This window comes from Hemibagrus wyckioides, linkage group LG03 (assembly GCF_019097595.1).
Source record: "Hemibagrus wyckioides isolate EC202008001 linkage group LG03, SWU_Hwy_1.0, whole genome shotgun sequence".
NCBI classification, from domain to species: domain Eukaryota; kingdom Metazoa; phylum Chordata; class Actinopteri; order Siluriformes; family Bagridae; genus Hemibagrus; species Hemibagrus wyckioides.
The window spans coordinates 13978671-13999289 of NC_080712.1; the positions used below are offsets into that span (position 1 = coordinate 13978671).

The window sequence follows — 20619 nt, forward strand, 5'->3', positions numbered from 1 at the left end:
AGAAGATTAGTCATTAACTTGTCCTCTAATCTGGTCAGAAGTTAGTCATTGGTTGTCTGCCATTTTCCCCCCCTCCAGTGTAAATATTGTATCACTACTCAAGTTTTTAATTAGTGACTAAAGGAAGTTATACAAGGCATTTGCTTGACCCAGTGTGTAATATTTTTTGGTTTTGTGTTTTAGCTAGTGAGCCAACACTACCCAACCCATGCCTTAACCTTTAAGAAAATACACAGACTAAATACACAAGTGATCAACGTGTTCTTTACACTGTATTCAGCTAGAGTTAGTTAGCTACTGCTATTGGCCTCAAACCTACACCACAGTGAAACCGAATGGTTTTTCTCCTTCACCTAACTGAGTCAGTCATGTGCACAATACACTTTTTAAATTGTAGAATTTCTGTAATATTGAAGAAAATGGAACAATTGTGAATACTTCGCAAATTGCACATAAACAAAGAAAGTAGTTTGTCAGTACACCACTTAGCCATACTACTTAGCATGGACGATGCAGATTGAGACAAAGCGTTGAATCTCCCTGAACAGACTTGGCACACAGACGTGAGATTTAACCACGTACTGGGAGAAGCGTGCAACAGCCCACGTTATGAAATGTTCTTCCACAAGACTTTACCAAGGGAGGATGAAATCCCCGAATGGTACATCAAGCAGGTTGCCAGCTGTGATCATGTAAACTTTGCTTTCCAATCTGGAAAAGAACAAGCCAGCAAGCAAGAGCATTGTTTGTATATTTTATTTTATGTACACCATGTAAAAAATTCCACTGATCTGAGGACAGTGGTCGAGTGTCTTTACATTAGCACTCGCACAACTGTCCACCTTCAAAAACCTTTTCAAGAATGAACAAAAAAAAAAAGATCCATAAAAAGTACAAGAACCTACCATTGAAATGCAGTGGTGAGACGCTTTGCGCTTAGCAGTGAGCTTTAAATATACCTCCGCTCGGGTTTGGCTCCCTTCCCCCACCTCCTTTCCTCCCTGGTTTCCATGCTTGCTCCCTCACTGAAGTGGCTCTTTAAATTCTCAAGGCCCTAAAAGGTCAACTGCTGACTAGAAAGACCCTTTTCTCTTTCACCTGAAGGAGAAACAAGACTACAGAACAAACCTGCAGTATAAGAACATTCTGCTTAGTGCTCAGAGCACACAGGTATGGGATTCATAGTACCATAACAGCAGGTTTATGTTTTTTTTTAAAGCTTTAATAAAGATGTGATGCATAGGAGTTTACACTTCTGTCCATTTCTCCAGTGGAAATTTTCATTTAGAGGGAGACGGTGGTGGGAAGGAAAACAAATGCAGGTTGACAAAAAGGACTAACCGCAATAATACAGTGTACACAACTAGTTCCTGAAAGCGTCTTATTTTCTCATCCATGTCCAAACCTGATAGAAAAGAAGTCACTTTCCAGGCGCTGGGTGTGATAGTTTGAACCAGAGGGCTGCTGAGAGCGTGTCCACCGTTCACAGCCGTAAAACTCTAAATTAGTGTTCGTTGTACGAGTGTCCAGCAGGCCACTGAAGGTACAGATAAAGTGCTTTTCTTTACATGACACATTAAATAATTAAAGCAAGTACATACAAAAATCCGTGATTCTCAAACAAGCCATGACACATTTTCCCAAGGCCCTCAGACCAAGAGCATCAAAACAACAATAAAAATGAAAAATAAACAAGGAAAAAAAAGAAAAAAAAAAGGTACATTTTCTCAAAGCGACAGGCCGTTTGAAGAAATTCGGCCCTCTGGTGAAAATAGATCTAATCAATGACGACATACTGCATGTTTTAAGACCTACACAACGATCTCTAGATGCAGAGAATACAAAAAAGTGTTTCACATTTTCAGTTTTGAAAGAAAAAGTAAAGAGGCCTTAGAGTAAGCCATGTTATTTACCATCATATGAATGTCTGTCCTTTTTCTGCTTAAGTGGACTAGGTGAATGTCACTAGAGCAGGCTGCCTGATGGTATCCATGATGGATTCATTAGCTATTGTAACTCCGCTGGCAGGCAGGAGATCTTCACCGACAGAAAACAGCAGCGGTGGGATCGATCGTATGAGACTGTAGCAAGATCTCCTGTGCTTCACCGGCAATAAATACATTCGGATTTAGTGTTGAGCTACTCATTATACTAAAACAGATGTCCTGAACAAATTGATAGGGTAGAAAAACAGGTGGAGAGGAAAAGATCTCTTGTGTTTCCCAGAAGTTCCTGCCTGCTTGCTCCCTCAAGCCCTCAACTGCTCTGCATGTTGGCTGATTTCTCATTCCAGGCAGGTGGGGAAAAAAAAAGCACCTTCACTCATGAGATCTGTAGAAAATGCACTCCGTCCTGGTTGGGAATGACAGGAGGGGAGCATGGGGTCCTGAATCCAGCCAGAGTCCAGCCTTCCCCTCTTTCACTCCTGAAACACCAAACATGCACCAGATCAGTCAATAAAAACACTCTCTAGACTGCAACCTGTAAGTATAATGGTTTTTCGGGGGGTTATGGGGATCAGCTGTTACAAACGAGATAATGGTTTAGAAATATTTTTTTTCAATTTCTCAGTTAATAAAATCATATTACAGCTAGGAAATTGTTTAAGAATAGCGGATATTTATGTTTGTGTTGCTGATGAATATCTATTCCCATTATAACATAGATCATTTTAGCTTCTAAAATCATACCAAATATGGTTATTAATTCTGGCCAGTAACAATGTTTATTGTAGCTTAGCTCCATTTCACATACTTGTCCAGCTTTCCCACTTTGAATCAGGGGAGAAAAACAATCACATCAGCACATTCTGAATTTTGGTGAAAAAACAAAAATAGACCCAATGATATCATCTGACTAGACAGCTTAACAAAAACTTCCCCCAAATCTTCCCCGCTCATGGTCCCCTTCTTTCAGACAAAACATGTATGGTATCCAAACGAACTGGCTGGAGACGAAGATTCAGTCACAGTCAATATTTTACATTAGCAGGATCAGGGTCAGTGTTCATAAAATATTATATATATATATATGTATATATATATCTCCTTGTAGTCTCTAAGTTGCAGTCTTAGGAGACAATTAAATTTTTTTTGATAAATATAGTTATATCAATAAAAGCATTTCCTAAAAGGCCACTTACTACAAGAACAAATCACAAGTAATCCAAAAGGGTTGCTGCTGGAAATTTACGTTAAAATCAAATGCACTGACACGCTTTAAAAAGGTATGATGTATAAATGAAAAGCTTTCACCTCTCACCAGATCATAATGCATGATTTCAATGCTGTAGCCACCTTTCCCTTCCCACTCAATCCCAAAAAAAAAAAAAAAACTAGCCAATAATCATTATCTACTGCGAGTTCGTATTTAGAAGAGGACAGGGAGCACTATCCTCAGAGTGTTTAAGGCTAGCCTGTATTGTAATACTGGTCTCCTTTTCCTATTTTGATCTATAACAGACTACGTTGGCCGACTTCAGAGCATTAGGACAAAAGATCACCATCACTGATGCTTCACTTGTCCATGCATGCCAATCAGACAAAGGAATTCTTCATTCACAAAACAAACAGGTAGTTTAAATTAAAAAAGTCAAACTATCTTGAGTACATGCATTCTTTACCCATATGTAATTGTATTTCAATTTTATAATGAGCTTAGTTACAGAAAACAAGTCCTTAGGCTTATTTACGGTCCAAACTTTAGTTTTGCAAGCATTGTTAATGGGTAATTAATGCTAGTTATTTGCAGCTACAGTCGACCCGCAATCAACTTCTGGAATTTTTTTTTTTACTGCTGTAATGATGTAACATGTACACAACAAACATTACAATTACATATGCCAGGCTACACCCAGGTCTTTTATTCCCCCAGCAGCTTACATCCCGCCAAATCCACACGAGATATTATTGTCCGTCTGCAATAGCTGGAGGGCCACAAAAGGACAATGCCATATTGCACACAATCTTACAGCCCTATCTGGAGATCAAACACAACTCTCCACTACTTGGCCACATGGAAATTGCAGAACCTTATACAGTGACATTACACCAGGAACAGATCAGACCTATGAACTGAAACTTTAAGAGTCGAGTAACATTTCTAGGACGCGCCTGCATGGCATGTGAATGCTGTGCTGCAAAATGTACACCATAATTATGTTACGGGACAACAAATGATAACGCACATTGCAGATGGAATCACTGCACTGCAGTTCCCATGTTTAAATAGCTTTTGCTTTGGCTGTTACATAAAATCATTAATACTGAACCACATGAACCATGACTATTTGTATAGTAAAATATTTGTATAGTATTTGTAGAATTAATTGTGAAGCAAGGGGAAGAGAGCTTCAGCTGTCTGCTTGTCTAGCTATTGCCTGCTGAACAGAAATACTGCACTGCTACATTCAGCCATTTCAAATTTTAATAATACATCAATTCAGCATTTTTTATACTGAACAATGCCAAATTCTAGTTATTTGTCTAGATCTGCAAACTGCACCAGCACATTCCTTTTCCGTGTCTGTGATTACTGTTCACCTCATGTCCTCTGTCTTATTTTATTTACACCAAGACTTGTCTGAAGCTAGCGAAATTACATTTTGTTATACTATACACCTGTGTGTGATGACAATAAAAAGTTCCATTAAATTACTAGCAAGCAACCTAGCTTACTAGCAAGCAACCCATCTAATGTTAACAAAACAACCTAACACACTTCATATAACTTACAATTTGTAATGTTTAGCTGCTCAAAAATTGCAATCAATATGGCTCGAATTGACACAATACTAAATGGTCATCAGAGTCATTCATGTAAGGGTCAGATTTGTGTAGGCTTTGCTGCTGCACGGTGAGCCACAATACACCATACTGCAACTGGTGCCACAAAAGTAACAAGATGGTGCACAGAGAATTTGACTATAGATGACAAGGACGCTGAAAATGAATATCTAAACACTTCAAATTATTATTATTAGAAAACAGAACAGTATAGATTATGCCTCACCTATGTCTCGCAGTGTGACAGTAGAGAGGTGATCTCAGAGCTCATGTGACCCACTGCCTTTGCCGCCTCAATGATGGCTCGCCGGTACATGCCCTTTTTCTTGCGGTTGAAGCGCAGCCTGAAGAACTCACGGAAGGGTGAAAGTTTAGCCACAGAAAGTTGAGAGGTTGTAGGGGAGCCAAACCAGGCCACTTTGGCTTCAGGCCATGGTGCATCTGCCTCATCCTCCTCTCGCCGAGTTCCGCTAATGCTCAAGATTCTGGCTGGCCACCAGGGGAAGCCATGTATCTTACCCCACACCACATCACCAACGGTTACTGCGTGGCCCTCCTCCGTTATGCACTTGCTCATGCTGCGTGTATGTAACCTCACAGTCAGCGGTGGCACCGTTCTACCCTCGGCCCGTGACGCTGATGATGTTGTTGACACCGAGGATGATACACCAATAACATGCTCGCCGGGCGCCAGCTCGCACAACTCCGGTGAAGTCCCGTCCGAGCTGAACGACTTGGACTCGTCCAGGCTGTCGCTGCTACACACTGAAAGGCTGGACGAATCTGCTTTGCGCTTTCCAAAGTTGATTAGGAGTGTGAGATCACCATGCCGCTCAGTTTCTTCACCTGACCACAGTTCCAGGGCATTTTTGTCCCCGGAATCCTCAGGTCGAGCCAGCCCCGAGCCAGGAATCCTGGGACTCCTGCGCCTTGCCTCTCCTACAAGTTCTGCCTCATACATAGACACACGCTCCACACCATCCCCCCGGGACTTTAAACGGATTTTGGGAGAAGGGATGTCCTGATCAGTCAGCTTTGGGAGTTTGAGTTTGGGTATAGACACAGTAAGGCCAGTCCGAATGGACTCTATAGCAGATCGCGTCTCTTTTCTGGGCTCGTGGCTGTTGTCATGTTCCCCGAGCCCATTCTGCATCAGCTGCTTGGGGCAGAAAGGCTTTACAGAACCATGAACTCTGGATGGGATTTTCATTACTTCCCCTTTCCCTTGTGGAGTGCTATACGAGATCTTTATCACTGGGCTGTGAGGCACTACATCGCCTCCTGGGAATTTCTCATCTTCCTTTCTCTCTTTTCGACAACGCTTGCTTTCATAGCATGGCGCCTCATCTCGCCTCTTGGTTTCCCTAGTGGCATCTCCGTCTTCCTTCCTGAGTCCTTTAGGTGGGGCTTCCTTGGCAAGTTCCTCCCCTTGTGGTGCATTCTCCTTCCTGGAAGGCTTGGCCACAGTTGATCCATCTTTACTGTCCTCGTCGCTGGTGACTGTGTTCTTGCACTTCTCACATAGCACCTGTCTAGGTCGAAGTCTAATGGTGCTCATGGTCATACGCCCAGGCTCTCGAGATCGTCTCTTCTTTCTTTTGATTGGTCGGGGTGGAGGTTGAGGAACCCATTGACTGTATGTGTGCCTTACCCACATGGGCTGAGGAAAAGGAGCACCCTCAAAATAAGGGGGGTACGTAGGCTGGCCTGGCTGTACTGGGATTGGTAAGGGGACGGCAGGCGGCTTGTCAGGCTCTGTGTTTTCATCCTTTGGTCGCTGGGCTGACTGAATGGCTGGTTTAGAGCATGGCTCCTCATTCATCACATCAGATTCTTGTATGGATATAAGAGGCTCTTCTGACTTTCCTACAACATCTGGCAGGCAGAACAACCCAGTCCTAAATGGAACAAAAGAGAAAGCCTATAAGGGCACTGAACAGGCTCTAAAAGCAATACCAAGAAATCACAGGCTCTTAGACACATTCAAATGTGTATACAACCATAGATATACAAATCTGACTAATGTATCCAACTGATTTAGAAAGATCTTTTTAAATAAACACGTCACAAAATGCAAAGATGATTACTAAACTAGTTCTTGATTGGAACCAGCTCCAACAGAAAAATGAACAGTATTTTTCATGTTGGAAATCTCATTTTGTGTAGCAGCAGTGATTTCCTACTCTGACAGACTGTGTCGCAACATGCAGTGTTACGAGTAGTCCCTGGAACTGAAATTCCAGGTAAAGCAATTTGATCTTGATAACACTGCACAAGTATAAAAGCTTACAAGGTGCGTGAATTGAATCAAGATACTAATCTGTCAGCAAGGCAGTTCAAAATTAAACTATTATGAACATCTGCATTGTGAAAACTGTTTCAAATATTCTATTTTAAAACCTAATTATAAAAATGCAGTACACTTATACTAACAGTTAGATAGTCATCTAAGTGCCTTCTGGAGGACTACAGTAAATCAAATTGAACTATGAAACACTGGGCCATTGTCTTTCTTGAACAGAAGTCTGACCTCAGGTTTGTGCTGCAGTTCAGTCCAAAAATAAATTCACGCGTCCTCTTTGTGAAGCACAGCACTGACGTGTATAGGGTAGGAACTCGGACCATTTTGTCACAATCAGTGAAGAGTGGCTGTAGTCAAGACAGTACACTCAGTGGCTCGACTCTGTCAGAGACAGCAAACAAAGAGGCCAACGGGCCTGCCTCACAACAGCCCCCCTTCCACACTCACTGAACAAAAACAGTCCCATCAGCCACCAGGGATGCAACAAGGAAGAGCCTGGAGATTTGGTTGTTTTCACATTTGATTGTGTGGTGATTATTAATTAATCCCTATAAGAAAAGGTTCCACTCCCCTCATGATGTCCTTTGAGACCTCGGATAAAAGAAATACCTGTCAGGCATGTCTTTAGAAGAAAAAAAAAGCCATGTACAGTTATTGAAGGCCTATACAAAAATGTAGGCCACAGTATTTTTTTTTATAACACTACAGAATGTCTGTTTTTTTAATGACTTGACATTTGTCATATCTTACTCCATCCTAACATTAATGAAACACCAAATGAACAAAGAGATTATTTGGGAAAGGTTAGAATAGCCTGACCGAGGTAGGAAAGCTGAACAATTTGTCCTGGCCATGTAGAGGATAAGAGGTTCTGAGCAGCAGTGACTCAGCATCACTATGATTCAACTTGTGCTGCTGACACGACAGCAATCATCAAAATACAGGAAATGACGAATTACTTAACAGTGGGGAATGAGGAAATGAAGGAAGGTTTTTGTATTATAAAATCTTACTACCAGTTACACATTAGTGCCACACAGAAAAGAAGCAATAGCAGAACAAAGATCAAACCGGATTAGACAGATAGCGAGATGGATTACAGCTGATCTGATGAATAGTGTGGTTTGCAGATTGAACACAATGTTTGCTATGGCGAAAGAATCTAGACATCATAAATTTAGACAAAATATTTTACGACTCATAATACATTGCTAAAGGTCATTAACTGTATCATTAAAAGGGAAAACATGAAATGTGATCTGAATCACAGAGATAATGAAAAAGCGAATTAATACAAAACAGATGTAAAATCTTAGTGTCTTGGGAATGACTAGGAACAAAATATCCATAGATTTCCCAGAACATGGCTCAAAATTGGGTTGGGTGACAGCAATATGATACTGATATTGTGATCTGTTAAGATCATAATACACTTTTGTGCATGGAGTGCCATCAGATTTTAGCGCTTTATTAAAACCATCAGTCACTGAGAGACGTTTAATTATGAGTTCGTCCAGTTTGCGTATTAAATAGGTCTATTTTGACAGAATATAAAAATGAAATAAAAGCATTTCGAGTAATGTGGCACATCTGATTTAGTGACTTGATGAAACAAAACAGTGATTTTTTATATATATATATATATATATATATATATATATATATATATATATATATATATATATATATATATATATATATATATATACACGTTGGTGATGTGGCACTTTACAAAACACTATATATATATACATATATATATATATATATATATATATATATATATATATATATATATATATATATATATATATATATATATATATATATATATATATATATATATATATATATATATATAGTGTTTTGTAAAGTGCCACATCACCAACGTGAATATATCAAATACAACTTACAGCCTCAGGAGAACCTCACTAAAGACGGTGATTACCATAAACAACATTCAGACACAGGACATAAACAACACGTAACGCAGCACTAACTAAACAATTTAAATAAACAATTAAAATAAGTTCACACTATCCATCCTATGACATACGTCCTGCTTAGTAATAATCATTACAGGTACAATTCAACTAGAAATATATGCTACAAGTTCAACAAAGGTCAGTAGCTTTGGTTTGGTCAGTGACACCCCACCTGTCTTTGTCTGAAAGATGGCCTTTCCAGCAGGTTCAACTTCTCTACTCTATTGAACAACTAAACATACAAGCAAAATTGCTTTATTGCTTTGCTCACAATATCTGTTAAGTATGGAACTGTGTCAGATATACAGCTGTAGGTAACAGCCTGATAATAAGAAAGGGTAACACACACCCAAGGCAATCTGCTTCACATGTGACCATGGACAAGTTCCTTATGAAAAGTCGATTAAAACGCCATGATATGAACCTAAATAGAAGCTGAACAACGCCACATCTAAAAACACCTGGATAAAACACAATAAACCTGGATTTTTATTCTACATCAATTGAATGAGAACAATTTCAGCTAGCAGCCACAAGCTACAACAATGAGAGATTATCCTACACTGGACAATAAGCAGCAACAAAAACAAATGTGTTGATATGCATGAAGCCGAGAGCGCGTTCACGACCACAGTGTAAACAATGCACGTTATTTGAACGCAGCATTATTTGATTATAAGCTCCACATATTTTACAGGGGCTAAGTGGCTAACCTTAGCTGGCAGGTAATCTTACTGAATGGATCATTTTACCTTGAGAAAATGCTTGGAATTGTTGGGTAAAATTATGTTAGTGCTTTATAGGTAAGACATGAAGTCTGTGTGGAATAAGGAGATTTTGCTGTGCTAATCCATCTTTGGCTTTGAATAAATAGGGGGCCTGCTTGTCTTTGCCTGGCCTCTTCTTGATGGATAGCGTTTGCATAGTTAGCCAAATTAGCTTAGCTTAGCTTGTGGCCTTAGCGCGTTTAAAGCAAAAATAAGAATAAGAAGAATAATACACACTTACTTTTTGTTGCAATCGAGCAAAATCCCGGTGTAGCTCCTATCTCGGTAAGTGAGCGTCACCACCAGTGTGTCGTTCACTATCTGTTCGATAGTGACCGGAATCCGGGAGCCGGCCCGCAGCTCCTCGGCCGCGGCCTCCATGTTTCCTGGGTGAAGTGTCCGGCTTGGCGCTGCTCGTTCCACGGCGCCGGAGCCGCGCGCGTCGGCCTCAGATCCTCGCTCCTTCTGCTAGCGAGCACGGGAGGCTACACAGGGCCACGGAATGACGCCATCAACCCACCGGCGCAATTACAGCCGCGCGGCCAGCCGTGACATCACAAAGAGGCGAGAGAGGAATCCGTTAGAGCGCGATCCTCCGCTTCAACTCGCCTTTCCTTCCCATCCAGCTTTCCGCGTTTTGGAAAGATGTTAACACTCTAGAGATCTCCGTGCATTTAAGAACGGCTTTGCCAGCGTTCTCCTTCTCGTCAGCGACATGCAGTAGTTTTGACCACTAATCAATAGCACTAGTTATTTGCTCATAACATATATAGACACACAGGTGATAAAATAAGATTTCAAGATTGCTATTAATTCAGAGCTGTTGCTTTTAATTTGGACCTATACGTAGTGATTAATTTGATTTATTGTATGATTAAATCACATTGATTACATTGTAGGCGTCTAACATCCGGATACAATACATAAACATAAAAATCTACGACATATTCGGCCTCTTCTAAATGCAGTTAAAATGACTGATCTGATCACACGCTTTATATGATAGTTCTTTTTTTTCCCTCCAACATCAATCCAGTAGGCCCTAAGCATAAAATGGCTGACTCCTGAAGCACTGATTGAAGACGACAGTGAACACATGAAAAACGCGCCACCGTATGGTCAAACTCACCATCTTTATCAGTAATGAAGTAAGCAGCGCACCCCCACTTCCACACATTACACTGAGGGCCTGTAATACTGCAGCTTGTACAGGTACTAGCAGGTTATTTATCATAAAATGTGAGTCGAGTTCAAGTTATTTATCATAAGAAACCTCTCCAGTGAAGGCACTCAAGCGATACTCCAGATCTTTCACCCGTCTCCTTTCAGCAAGCTCCATCTGCAGCTGTTTTACCTTGAAAAAGAAGTCAGTTTCATTTCAGTCCTTTCTTTTCTTCTTCACTTTACATGTTTACATTTCAAAATGCAAAAATAAACACTCAGAATGCAAATACAGAGTTAGTTTTCACTGCAAATGGACAGTTAGAGTTTAGTTTGCCAGTCTGAGAGAAACTCCCTTTGTGGTAGGTGATATTAATCAGTTCAGTCTACTCACCTACCATACCTTATCACATTGCTTATTTCCATGTGAAAATAGATGTATGTATACACAGACCAGGCATAAGATTATGACCACCTGGCTAATTTTGTGTTGGCCCCCTTTCGCTACCAAACTGCGATGCACTGTGTACTTTGACACCTTTCTATCAGAATCAGCATTAACTTCTTCAGCAATCTGAGCAACAGTAGCTTGTCTGTTGAATCGGATCACACTGGCCAGCCTTTGCTCCCCACGTGCATCACTGAGCCTTGGCCCCCATGACCACTTTTGATAGATACTGACCACTGCAGACCAGAACACCCCACAAGAGCTGCAGTTTTGGAGATGCTCTGATCCAAAGGATTGCAATAATCAAACCTATTGGTCAATTCTTTCTATTTTCTACTCTTTTGTTTGATTTTATTTCTGTTTTTTTTTAGTTTTCTGAAAAAATAATTTCACAGCAAATTTTTTTATCTTTAACCTTCATCTGATTTATACTCAAGGCACTGCTACAAACAGTTTAATGAATTAAGCACACATCTGTTCATACACAATGCTGTGTACTCACATCTATGCTTTTCTATGCAAATTTGATAAATGATAGCCATTATCTGTCTCCCCCTCTGTGTGACTATGTTTGCATTAACTATAAAACACTTAGATCATTTCTTCACCTCCTGCATCTCTTGAGCCGCTGCCTTCGCCTCTTCCGCAGGTGAGCCTCGGGGTCTTCTGCGTCTCTGCTGCATCATCTGAACATGAGTCCTGATGCGCTGCTCAAGCTCCCGGTCCCTTACCTCCCTTAAGGCACACACACAACAGACAAAAATACAAATGAACACACACTTCACTGGCTGCTCTACTTGGAGCGGAGGAATTAATCTCACTCAGGTCAGCTAATTTAGTGAAATGGTTCTCTTCTTTACTTGAATAGGTTCGTTTCAGTGAGTTCCTTTCAAGTTCATTTAAGCTCTAAAGCAGACTAAATTAAAAGAGCCAACAGGATTAATCAATCCAAATGTGTCTGCATGCGACAACCATGACCACTAGAGGTCGGTATTGTAAATCGTTTGCTCTCCATGGTTAGACCAATGAGGACCAAGGTTAACTATGCGAGAGAAAATGGCAACAGTTGTGTTAGACACTAGAAATCATGTCTAATTAAAGTTTTTCCTAGAAAGTCAGATTTGTAAAAATGCATCCAGACGCAATACTCTCTGTTCGGAGAAAGATCTCTTGATCATCATTATTTTTCAGCAACATGCAGCATAGTCTCAGTGGCTGTGGGGCCATAGGTATTACATTATGTATTGTGAACATACACTATATTTCCAAAAGTTTTGGGACATCTGCCTTTACATACACATGAACTTTCATGACATCCCATTCTTAATCCATAAGGTTTAATACAGAGTTGGCCCACCCTTTTGCAGCATCAACTCTTCAGAAAGTTCTGAGTTGCTGTTGTTCCCAATTGCCTCCACTTTGTTATAATACCACTAACAGTTGACCGTGGAATCATTTAGTAGTGAGGAAATTTCACGAATGGACTTATTGCACAGGTGACAACCTATCATGGTAGCACTCTTGAATTCACTGAGCTCCTGAGAGTGACCCATTCTTTCACAAATGTTTGTAGAAGCAGTCTGCATGTCTAGGTGCTTGACTTTATACACCTGTGGCCATGGAAGTGATTGGAACACCAATTCCTTTTTTTCATTTGTGACTTAATAGTAAGAGTAGATCTGTTATCATCTGATTCATCCTGATTGTGATTGAATAAATGCTACAGTTACCTGTTTGCTAAATATTTTTCGCCAATATGTTTGCCAAAATTCCTCCAAGCAGCAAGTTTTAACTGTAATTCAACACTGGAATTAAAATAATTGTCCAATTATGCAATAGTGCAAAGTCCCATTTTCATACAACACATTCTTTCCGGTATTTAGGGTACACTATGCAAAGCACAGGTATGAAGGTCTACTCTATCACTTTCTAGCATATGAAATATATCCTTAGTACCTGGCCTCCTTTGTCTCCTTTCGTGTTCTTAATGATGTCTGTTGAGTGTTATGGGCTTCGCTGAGTGAGTCGTTATTCAGAGCATCGCCACTGTTGTTTGGATTAGTGGAGGTGTCAGCAGCATTCTTCAGACACTGCACAAACAAGCAGCAGTTTGATTTCATTCATTTGTCGTAGTTTCAGTCCCCGATGAGTGAATAGGAAAACTGACTCTGAACCCTGCTAGCTGACTCTCCGACTATCTGGGAAGGAGCTACGAGGACAAATGCTGCGACATTGTCTTTTACAGAGTCTTTGCAGGGAAAATAAGAAAAAATAGCACTGCAGGTTTACCGTAATAAATTTTTTTTTTAGCTAAACATTGAGTGTAGACTGTAGGAGAGGTCATCTATCTATTTATTATTTTTCTGTAAATTAAAATATGATATCAGAAAATAATGTTCTACCTCATCTTTCCGGTGTCTCTCACTCTGGTCCTGCTTGTGTTCCAGTATCTTTCTCTCCTGCATGATCTTGGCCTGGTTTCTCCACTCCTGCAACAGCTCCTCATTTCTAAGACACACACACCCCAGAGAGGTGAGAAGTTATTTATGTAACAAAAGATCTTTTTTATTACTGAAAATGTGATTTTTAAATTATTAAAAGTATATATTTGTTTCATATTTTTAAAGCATTTAAACTCTATCTATCTATCTATCTATCTATCTATCTATCTATCTATCTATCTATCTATTGATTTATAAAGCTTTAATTGCTGTAGTGTTTCTTTAAATATCATCAATGTAAGAAAACAGTATAATATTAAGGTCTATATATATTTGTATATATTTGTTTCATATTTTTAAAGCATTTAAACTCTATCTATCTATCTATCTATCTATCTATCTATCTATCTATCTATCTATCTATCTATCTATCTATCTATCTATCTATCTATTGTTTAATAAAGCTTTAATTTTGCAGTGTTTCTTTAAATATCCTCAGCTTAAGAAAACAGTATAATTTTAAGGTCTGTCTTTGTTCTGCTTAACCAAATTTATTTTTATCTAGTTCTGTTTTTCTAAACCTGCTACGGATTAATCATGTAAGATCAGATGAATTGATGTTATTAGCTAAAAGCTCTCTGTGTGCCAAAATGAGATACATCAAGGGCTTGGGTTTAAGTCACCACTGGACTGAAACCAGCTCTCATTTCTCAGGAACATCACTGTATCTGCAGCAGAAATCGATTCTACTTAAGATTCAGTACACAGACTTGAATTCGATATGAAAACTTTGTTGTGTAACTTACTCCTTTAACTGCTTTATGGATTTTGTAATAACTTTCTTTGGATACCGGTAATAATGACATGATATTAAATATACTGTAGATAAACTGTGATCGACCTGATCGCCATATAATTACTTCTTTGTTATGAATTCTAATTTGTTTGGTTCTGCTTGTTTTCCTTAAAGTCGTGAAGAGTGTCTTAGATCAGCTGAGGGGAAGTAGAAAGAAGAGTTTTCATTTTCAATCTCAATTCATCTTATAAACTCTTAGAGGGCTCTCTAGGAAGAGCACATGACAAACTGCTCCTTTAAAATGAAAGACTACTTTCAAGCATACTTACTTCCTTTTTTGTTCTAGTGAAGCTTGTTTTTCCTTTAACTCCCTCATGGCAGCCAATCTTCTCTCCTCTGATCTCCTCCAGTTCTGCACATCACATGGAGGAAGCTCCGAGAACATTCCTCTTGTTAACTCTTGATCCCTGTGATGTAGCCATTAAATATTTTTCAGGCTTACTTTATCAGCATTCAGTATAGTGGTTTACTTTCCACTCTGTTATTCTCATTTATTAAATCAAAGGACACAAGCCTTTCAACTCATATATATTTGTATACACTGATCAGCCATAACATTATGAGCACTGACAGGTGACGTGAATAACACTGATGATCTCCTCATCATGGCACCTGTTAGTGGGTGGGATATATTAGGCAGCAAGTGAACATTTTGTCTCAAAGTTGATGTGTTAGAAGCAGGAAAAATGGGCAGGAGTAAGAATTTGAGCGAGTTTGATGAAGAGCCAAATTGTGATGGCCAGATGACTGGATCAGAGCATCTCCAAAACTGCAGCTCTTGTGGGGTGTTCCTGGTCTGCAGTGGTCAATATCTATCAAAACTATCCTTTAAGTCCTGGAAGTCCTTTAAGTCATGTAACGTACAGGAGTTAAATGATCTGCTGCTAACATCTTGGTGCCAGATACTACAGCACACCATCAGGGATCTAGTGAAGTCCATGCCTCGATGGGTCAGAACTGTTTTGGCAGCAAAAGGGGACCAACACAATATTAGGCAGGTGCTTATAATGTTATGCCTGATCGGTGTACCTTTTGATGGATGGAGGATGAGTTTGGTGAGATCTGTCTCCCTCTGCTGCTCGTAGGTGGTGCTGCGGTGAATTGACCGGTGTAACGTGCCCGAGATCTGCTCTGTCCATCTGGATCATTCGCTGCCTGAGCTCCTTGAAGCGGTGGATCTCATTGTCATCCGCCTCAGACAGATCCAGGCTAGACTGGAGAATCTCGGACAGTGGCAGCTTCTCCACAGCTGGCACGTCTAAAGCTAGGGACCAGCAGGAGTGAGTTTTTTTTATATGCAAATGCATACAGCCACAAAGTGAGTATGGGCATATCATGACCTCTAAGGTCACAGGAGAGCAGAAAACTGTTTGCTGTAGCTAAAATGTGAAGTGAAAGGCAATCTATTGTACCGTAACTCTGTTAGGAATTCATTACAGTAAACAAGTGAGCAAGATGACATTCAGTAATACAATATGAAAAGATGATGTCGAGCTGCAGGACGCTGTAAATCAATTGCAATTACAGTGTAACAGCATCACATGTTTCTGGGCAAACAAGCAATCTTGAAAGCAAACTGATTTCAATATGTTTTCTTTGTAACATAGTTTACGAATGTATTTAGCACGTGCAGCCCCTGAGGCAGATGCAGGGCAGTGCCAGAGGTTATCCATCATTTTCATCCAGCTAAAAATATTACAGGGTCACGCTGTGCCATGAGGCAGTTGAGCCACACGCATCATCTCCAAGGGAACAGAAGTCACACTGCTATAGCAGAACCAGGGCAGGAAGCTATTTTTGAAGCAGGCCATCCTTTTTATGCAAAGCCACAGATGGTGAGTGATTACACACACACACACACAACACACACACACATTTATATACATAAACATATGCATGCACACACAAACAAACACACAAACACACAGGTAGGGAAATGCTAGCATTGATTTGGCTGGCGTACAGACCCGTGTGCGCGCTGTGCATGCTGAGGGGCCGCTGAGCCACGGCTGTGCGACGCAGGAACTGCAGGATGTGTGCGAGACCCTGCTGCAGCACTTCCTGCGGCGGGAACGAGATGGGACAGTTCCTCAGGCTCAGAGCTCGTAGTGTGATCGTATTACCTGCCAGGAAAAGACAACAAGGAAGGAGTTAAAGGAGCAATTGAATTCCAAACCATCTCAGGACCAGTCTAAATGTTATTTGACAACTTATTTAGGAAAAAGCTTTTATACGATGAGTGCTACTCTTGTGAAGGATGACCATTTTGTAGACGATGTTTCCTGTCAGTGAAGGTTTTAAGGGAGTTGGACATGATAAAGAGTGGAATTAGACCTGGGCACCAACTTTCTCACAATGAGTAAGCTGTTCATTTTTTTCTGCCTGAGTATTAGTTTGTCATGAGTTCTAAATTCTCTGTAATGTCTTGTTGTGGCTGTGAGTTTCATTTCACAATCATAAGACTTTTACAAATAATAAAAAAAAATCAATAGCTTCAATGACTCCAGGGCAGTCATTTATAATTCAATAATAATAATAGAATGCAACTGTAATCATTTGGTACTCTACTGGGAAAAAAAAGATTACTTTGATAAAGAAATGTCATGGTTACATGTGATCTTAGAACATACCTAACTCCACTGGAAGTTCTGTAATCAGGTTCCCCTCCAGCAGCATCGTTTTCAAGCATCTGAAGAGATCGTGGAACAATACGAGGACTGAGTTAGATGAGTTGTTGAGGTGACAATAGAATAAACAATTTCACATTTTCTCCAAGCAGGACTAAATTATTTATGATAAATGGTGTGTAGAACAAGTTTTGCTGTACCTGTGCTGACCGATATCAGCAGGAAGACAAGTGAGCTGGTTATTTCTCAGGTCCAGCCAAAGCAAATGTGGCAGACTGCTGAACAGATTGTCTGGGAGACTGGACAACTCATTTCCTTCAAGATACAAATTCTTAAAAGGAAGTGAAAAGGAAAGAAAACCATGGTAAGTTCACTTAGCTCTCTAGCAGGAGTTTACATGCTGCATGCACAAAGAGTTATAGTTTGTGACCATACTGTTTAGCACCTATAAGACATCATGCTATATCAAAAGGTATCACTTATAAGACAATTCAATTCATTACCAAAAATAAGTATATACTGTATATAGTTTAGATTAACAGTAATGTCCAAAAGTCCACACACTGAAAATCTTTTTTTAATGGAAATAAATATGAAGCTTTACAATTAACAAAAATATTAAATGTTCAATATTTGGAATATTAATTTTTCAAGAAGCTGTTGCACCACATTCTTGTTCAACATGTTGGATTTCTTCCATGTGTCTTATCTTTTTCACTGAAGCACGAGCTCAGGCGACACGCTGATGGATTTCAGCTAATGTTGAGCATCAACTTTGGGTCCATATCAACTCAACTACAGACATTTCATTAAAGAAAATGAATGACATACAAAAAATACTTTATTGTTATTGATTATAACATTTGTAACAGGAAAAAACTAATACCTTGCAGTCTTTGGGACTTCTGTATTATTAGTGTTAACAACTGAGTAATTCCTCCAGCTCTGTTTTTGTTTTCTAAACTTTCACTTCAATTATACTCCACAAAAGGATTTTTATTAATTTGCCTAGCGACCCTGATCTGCAGGCAAAAGTTTTGGGACACTCCTCCAAATCATTGAATTCAGGTATGGTTTTTCAGGTGTTGGGCGTGGCCCCTTAGTTCCAGTGAAAGGAACTCTTAATGCTTCAGCATACCAAGACATTTTGGACAATTTCATGCTCCCAACTTTGTGGGAACAGTTTGGGGATGACCCCTTCCTGTTCCAACATAAATGTACACCAGTGCAGAGTCCTGACCTCAACCCATTAGAAAAACTTGAGTGGAGACTGTGAGCCAGACCTTCTCTTCCAACACCAGTGTCAGACCTCACAAATGCACTTCTAATGCAATGGTCAAGTATTCTCATAAACACACTCCTAAACCTTGTGGAAAGCCTTCCCAGAAGAGTTGAAGCTGTTATAGCTGCAAAGGGCAGGCCAACTCCATATTACATTCATGTGCATGTAAAGGCAGACGTCTCAGTTTTGGAATGGCTCACAGTCTCTGCTCAAATTCATCCCAAAGATGTTCTATCAGGTTGAGGTCAGGACTCATCCATGTCTTTATGGACCTTGCTTTGTGCACTGGTCTGCAGTCATGTTGGAACAGGAAGGGGTCATCCCCAAACTGTTCCCACAAAGTTGGCAGCATGAAATTGTCCAAAATGTCTTGGTATGCTGAAGCCTTAAGAGTTCCTTTCACTGGAACTAAGGGGCCAACCCCTGAAAAACAATTCAATAATTTAGAGGGGTGTCCCAAAACTTTTGGCAATACAGTGTATGTTTGACACCCCTGCCCTATAAGACTGATTATAGGTGTGTGTGAATCTAATCGTGTAAACCCAAGCAAAGACCCCTTGCAGCAATGACATGTAAGCATGATAAACATACTCCTAATTAAATCAGTGTAATTCATAACACACTGCTGTGTCCTTGTGTACCTTGAGTGGAGTGTACTTGCGCACATAGTCTGGAATGACCTTCAGCTTCTGTCTGCTTAGATAAAAGATGTCGGATGAGTCATGATTCATTTGATGCTCTGAAGAATCATCACCTCGACGCGCAGAGCCTCGGCTCGGGGATTTTAGCGCATTCTCACCGCAGTCAAGACTCAAGTGGAGATCACACAGGTCCTCTTCCATAGCTGTTATTATCTATCATTATATAATGTGCTAACTTTTCATGCCGGCTCTGATTATGACACAACTTTGCAGCGGAGTGGATTATAGTTATTTAGCCATTCACTTTATGCAAGTGGACTTTTGTACACACGTTAACCTAGCTAACTAATTAGCCTAGCAACTTGTGCTGCTATGCTGCCTAATAAAGTTCTATTCTTCTACCGATTCCAACTAAGCGCTTTAGGGGAGGTTTATAGTCACCGAGCACCAACCTTAAATCTATACTTATAAGACAAAAAGCGCTGCAGTTTTCCCATGTATTCCTTTTCATAACGCGCTTTTCCTGCCCTTATGGGATGTTGTGCAGTGTTGCCATGGTAACGTGTCAAGAAAGTGAAACAAAATCTACGGCGTGCGGAAGACGCCAGAAAAGGTCCAGTGTTTTGCGTTTTCACGACGTCCGTTGCACGAACGTACACGAGAATTACACAAAATTAATTAACACAATATTTCAATGGGGTATTGAATAAATAGCTTTTAAATATAAATATAAATAGCATTGTTCTTAAACTATATTGCTGTATTCAGGAAGCTTATCTTATTGTTAACTTTCCACCCAAAAACACCCATGATACATATTATGTACTCCAGGGATGTCCAAACTTATCCACAAAGGGCAGGTGTGGGTACAGGTGTTCATTTCAACTGAGCAGAAGCCACACCTGAGTCCACTGAAAGCCAAGATCAGTTGATTAGCCAGTTGGAATCATTTGTAGCTTCTGCTTGGCTGGAATGAAAGCCTGCACCCACACCGGCCCTTTCTGGATAAGATTGGACATCCCTGATGTACACCGATCAGGCATAACATTATGAGCAGTGACAGGAATAACACGGATTATCATCATCATGGCACCTGTTAGTGGGTGGGATATATTAGGCAGCAAGTGAACATTTTGTCCTCAAAGGTGATGTGTTAGAAGCAGGAAAAATGGGCAAGTGTAAGGATTTGAGCGAGTTTGACAAGGGCCAAATTGTGATGGCTAGATGACTGGATCAGAGCATCACCAAAACTGCAGCTCTTGTGGAGTTTTCCCAGTCTGCAGTGGTCGGTATCTATCAAAAGTGGTCCAAGGAAGTAACAGTGG

At 40.2% G+C, this 20619-nt stretch overlaps 2 protein-coding genes across 3 annotated transcripts; both read right to left on the reverse strand.

The window, feature by feature from the left end:
- Positions 1–740: 740 nt before the first annotated feature.
- On the reverse strand, positions 741–10819 carry pwwp2b (PWWP domain containing 2B). The gene is made up of 3 exons (XM_058385661.1): positions 10080–10819; positions 5011–6682; positions 741–2425 (listed from the first exon to the last, which is right to left on the reverse strand). The coding sequence occupies exons 1-2, from the start codon at positions 10217–10219 to the stop codon at positions 5011–5013; spliced, it is 1812 nt and encodes a 603-aa protein (XP_058241644.1). The 5' UTR covers positions 10220–10819; the 3' UTR covers positions 741–2425.
- A 138-nt stretch (positions 10820–10957) lies between these two features.
- LOC131350784 (leucine-rich repeat-containing protein 27-like) lies at positions 10958–19851 on the reverse strand. 2 transcript variants are annotated; one of them, XM_058385662.1, is made up of 10 exons: positions 19295–19851; positions 17572–17702; positions 17375–17433; positions 16712–16867; positions 15774–16008; positions 15014–15151; positions 13850–13955; positions 13404–13537; positions 12056–12182; positions 10958–11192 (listed from the first exon to the last, which is right to left on the reverse strand). In XM_058385662.1, the coding sequence occupies exons 1-10, from the start codon at positions 19493–19495 to the stop codon at positions 11094–11096; spliced, it is 1386 nt and encodes a 461-aa protein (XP_058241645.1). In that variant the 5' UTR covers positions 19496–19851; the 3' UTR covers positions 10958–11093. The 2 variants fall into 2 exon arrangements, with proteins under 2 accessions (XP_058241645.1, XP_058241646.1); XM_058385663.1 differs by having other exon boundaries at positions 19747–19850.
- Positions 19852–20619: the final 768 nt, after the last annotated feature.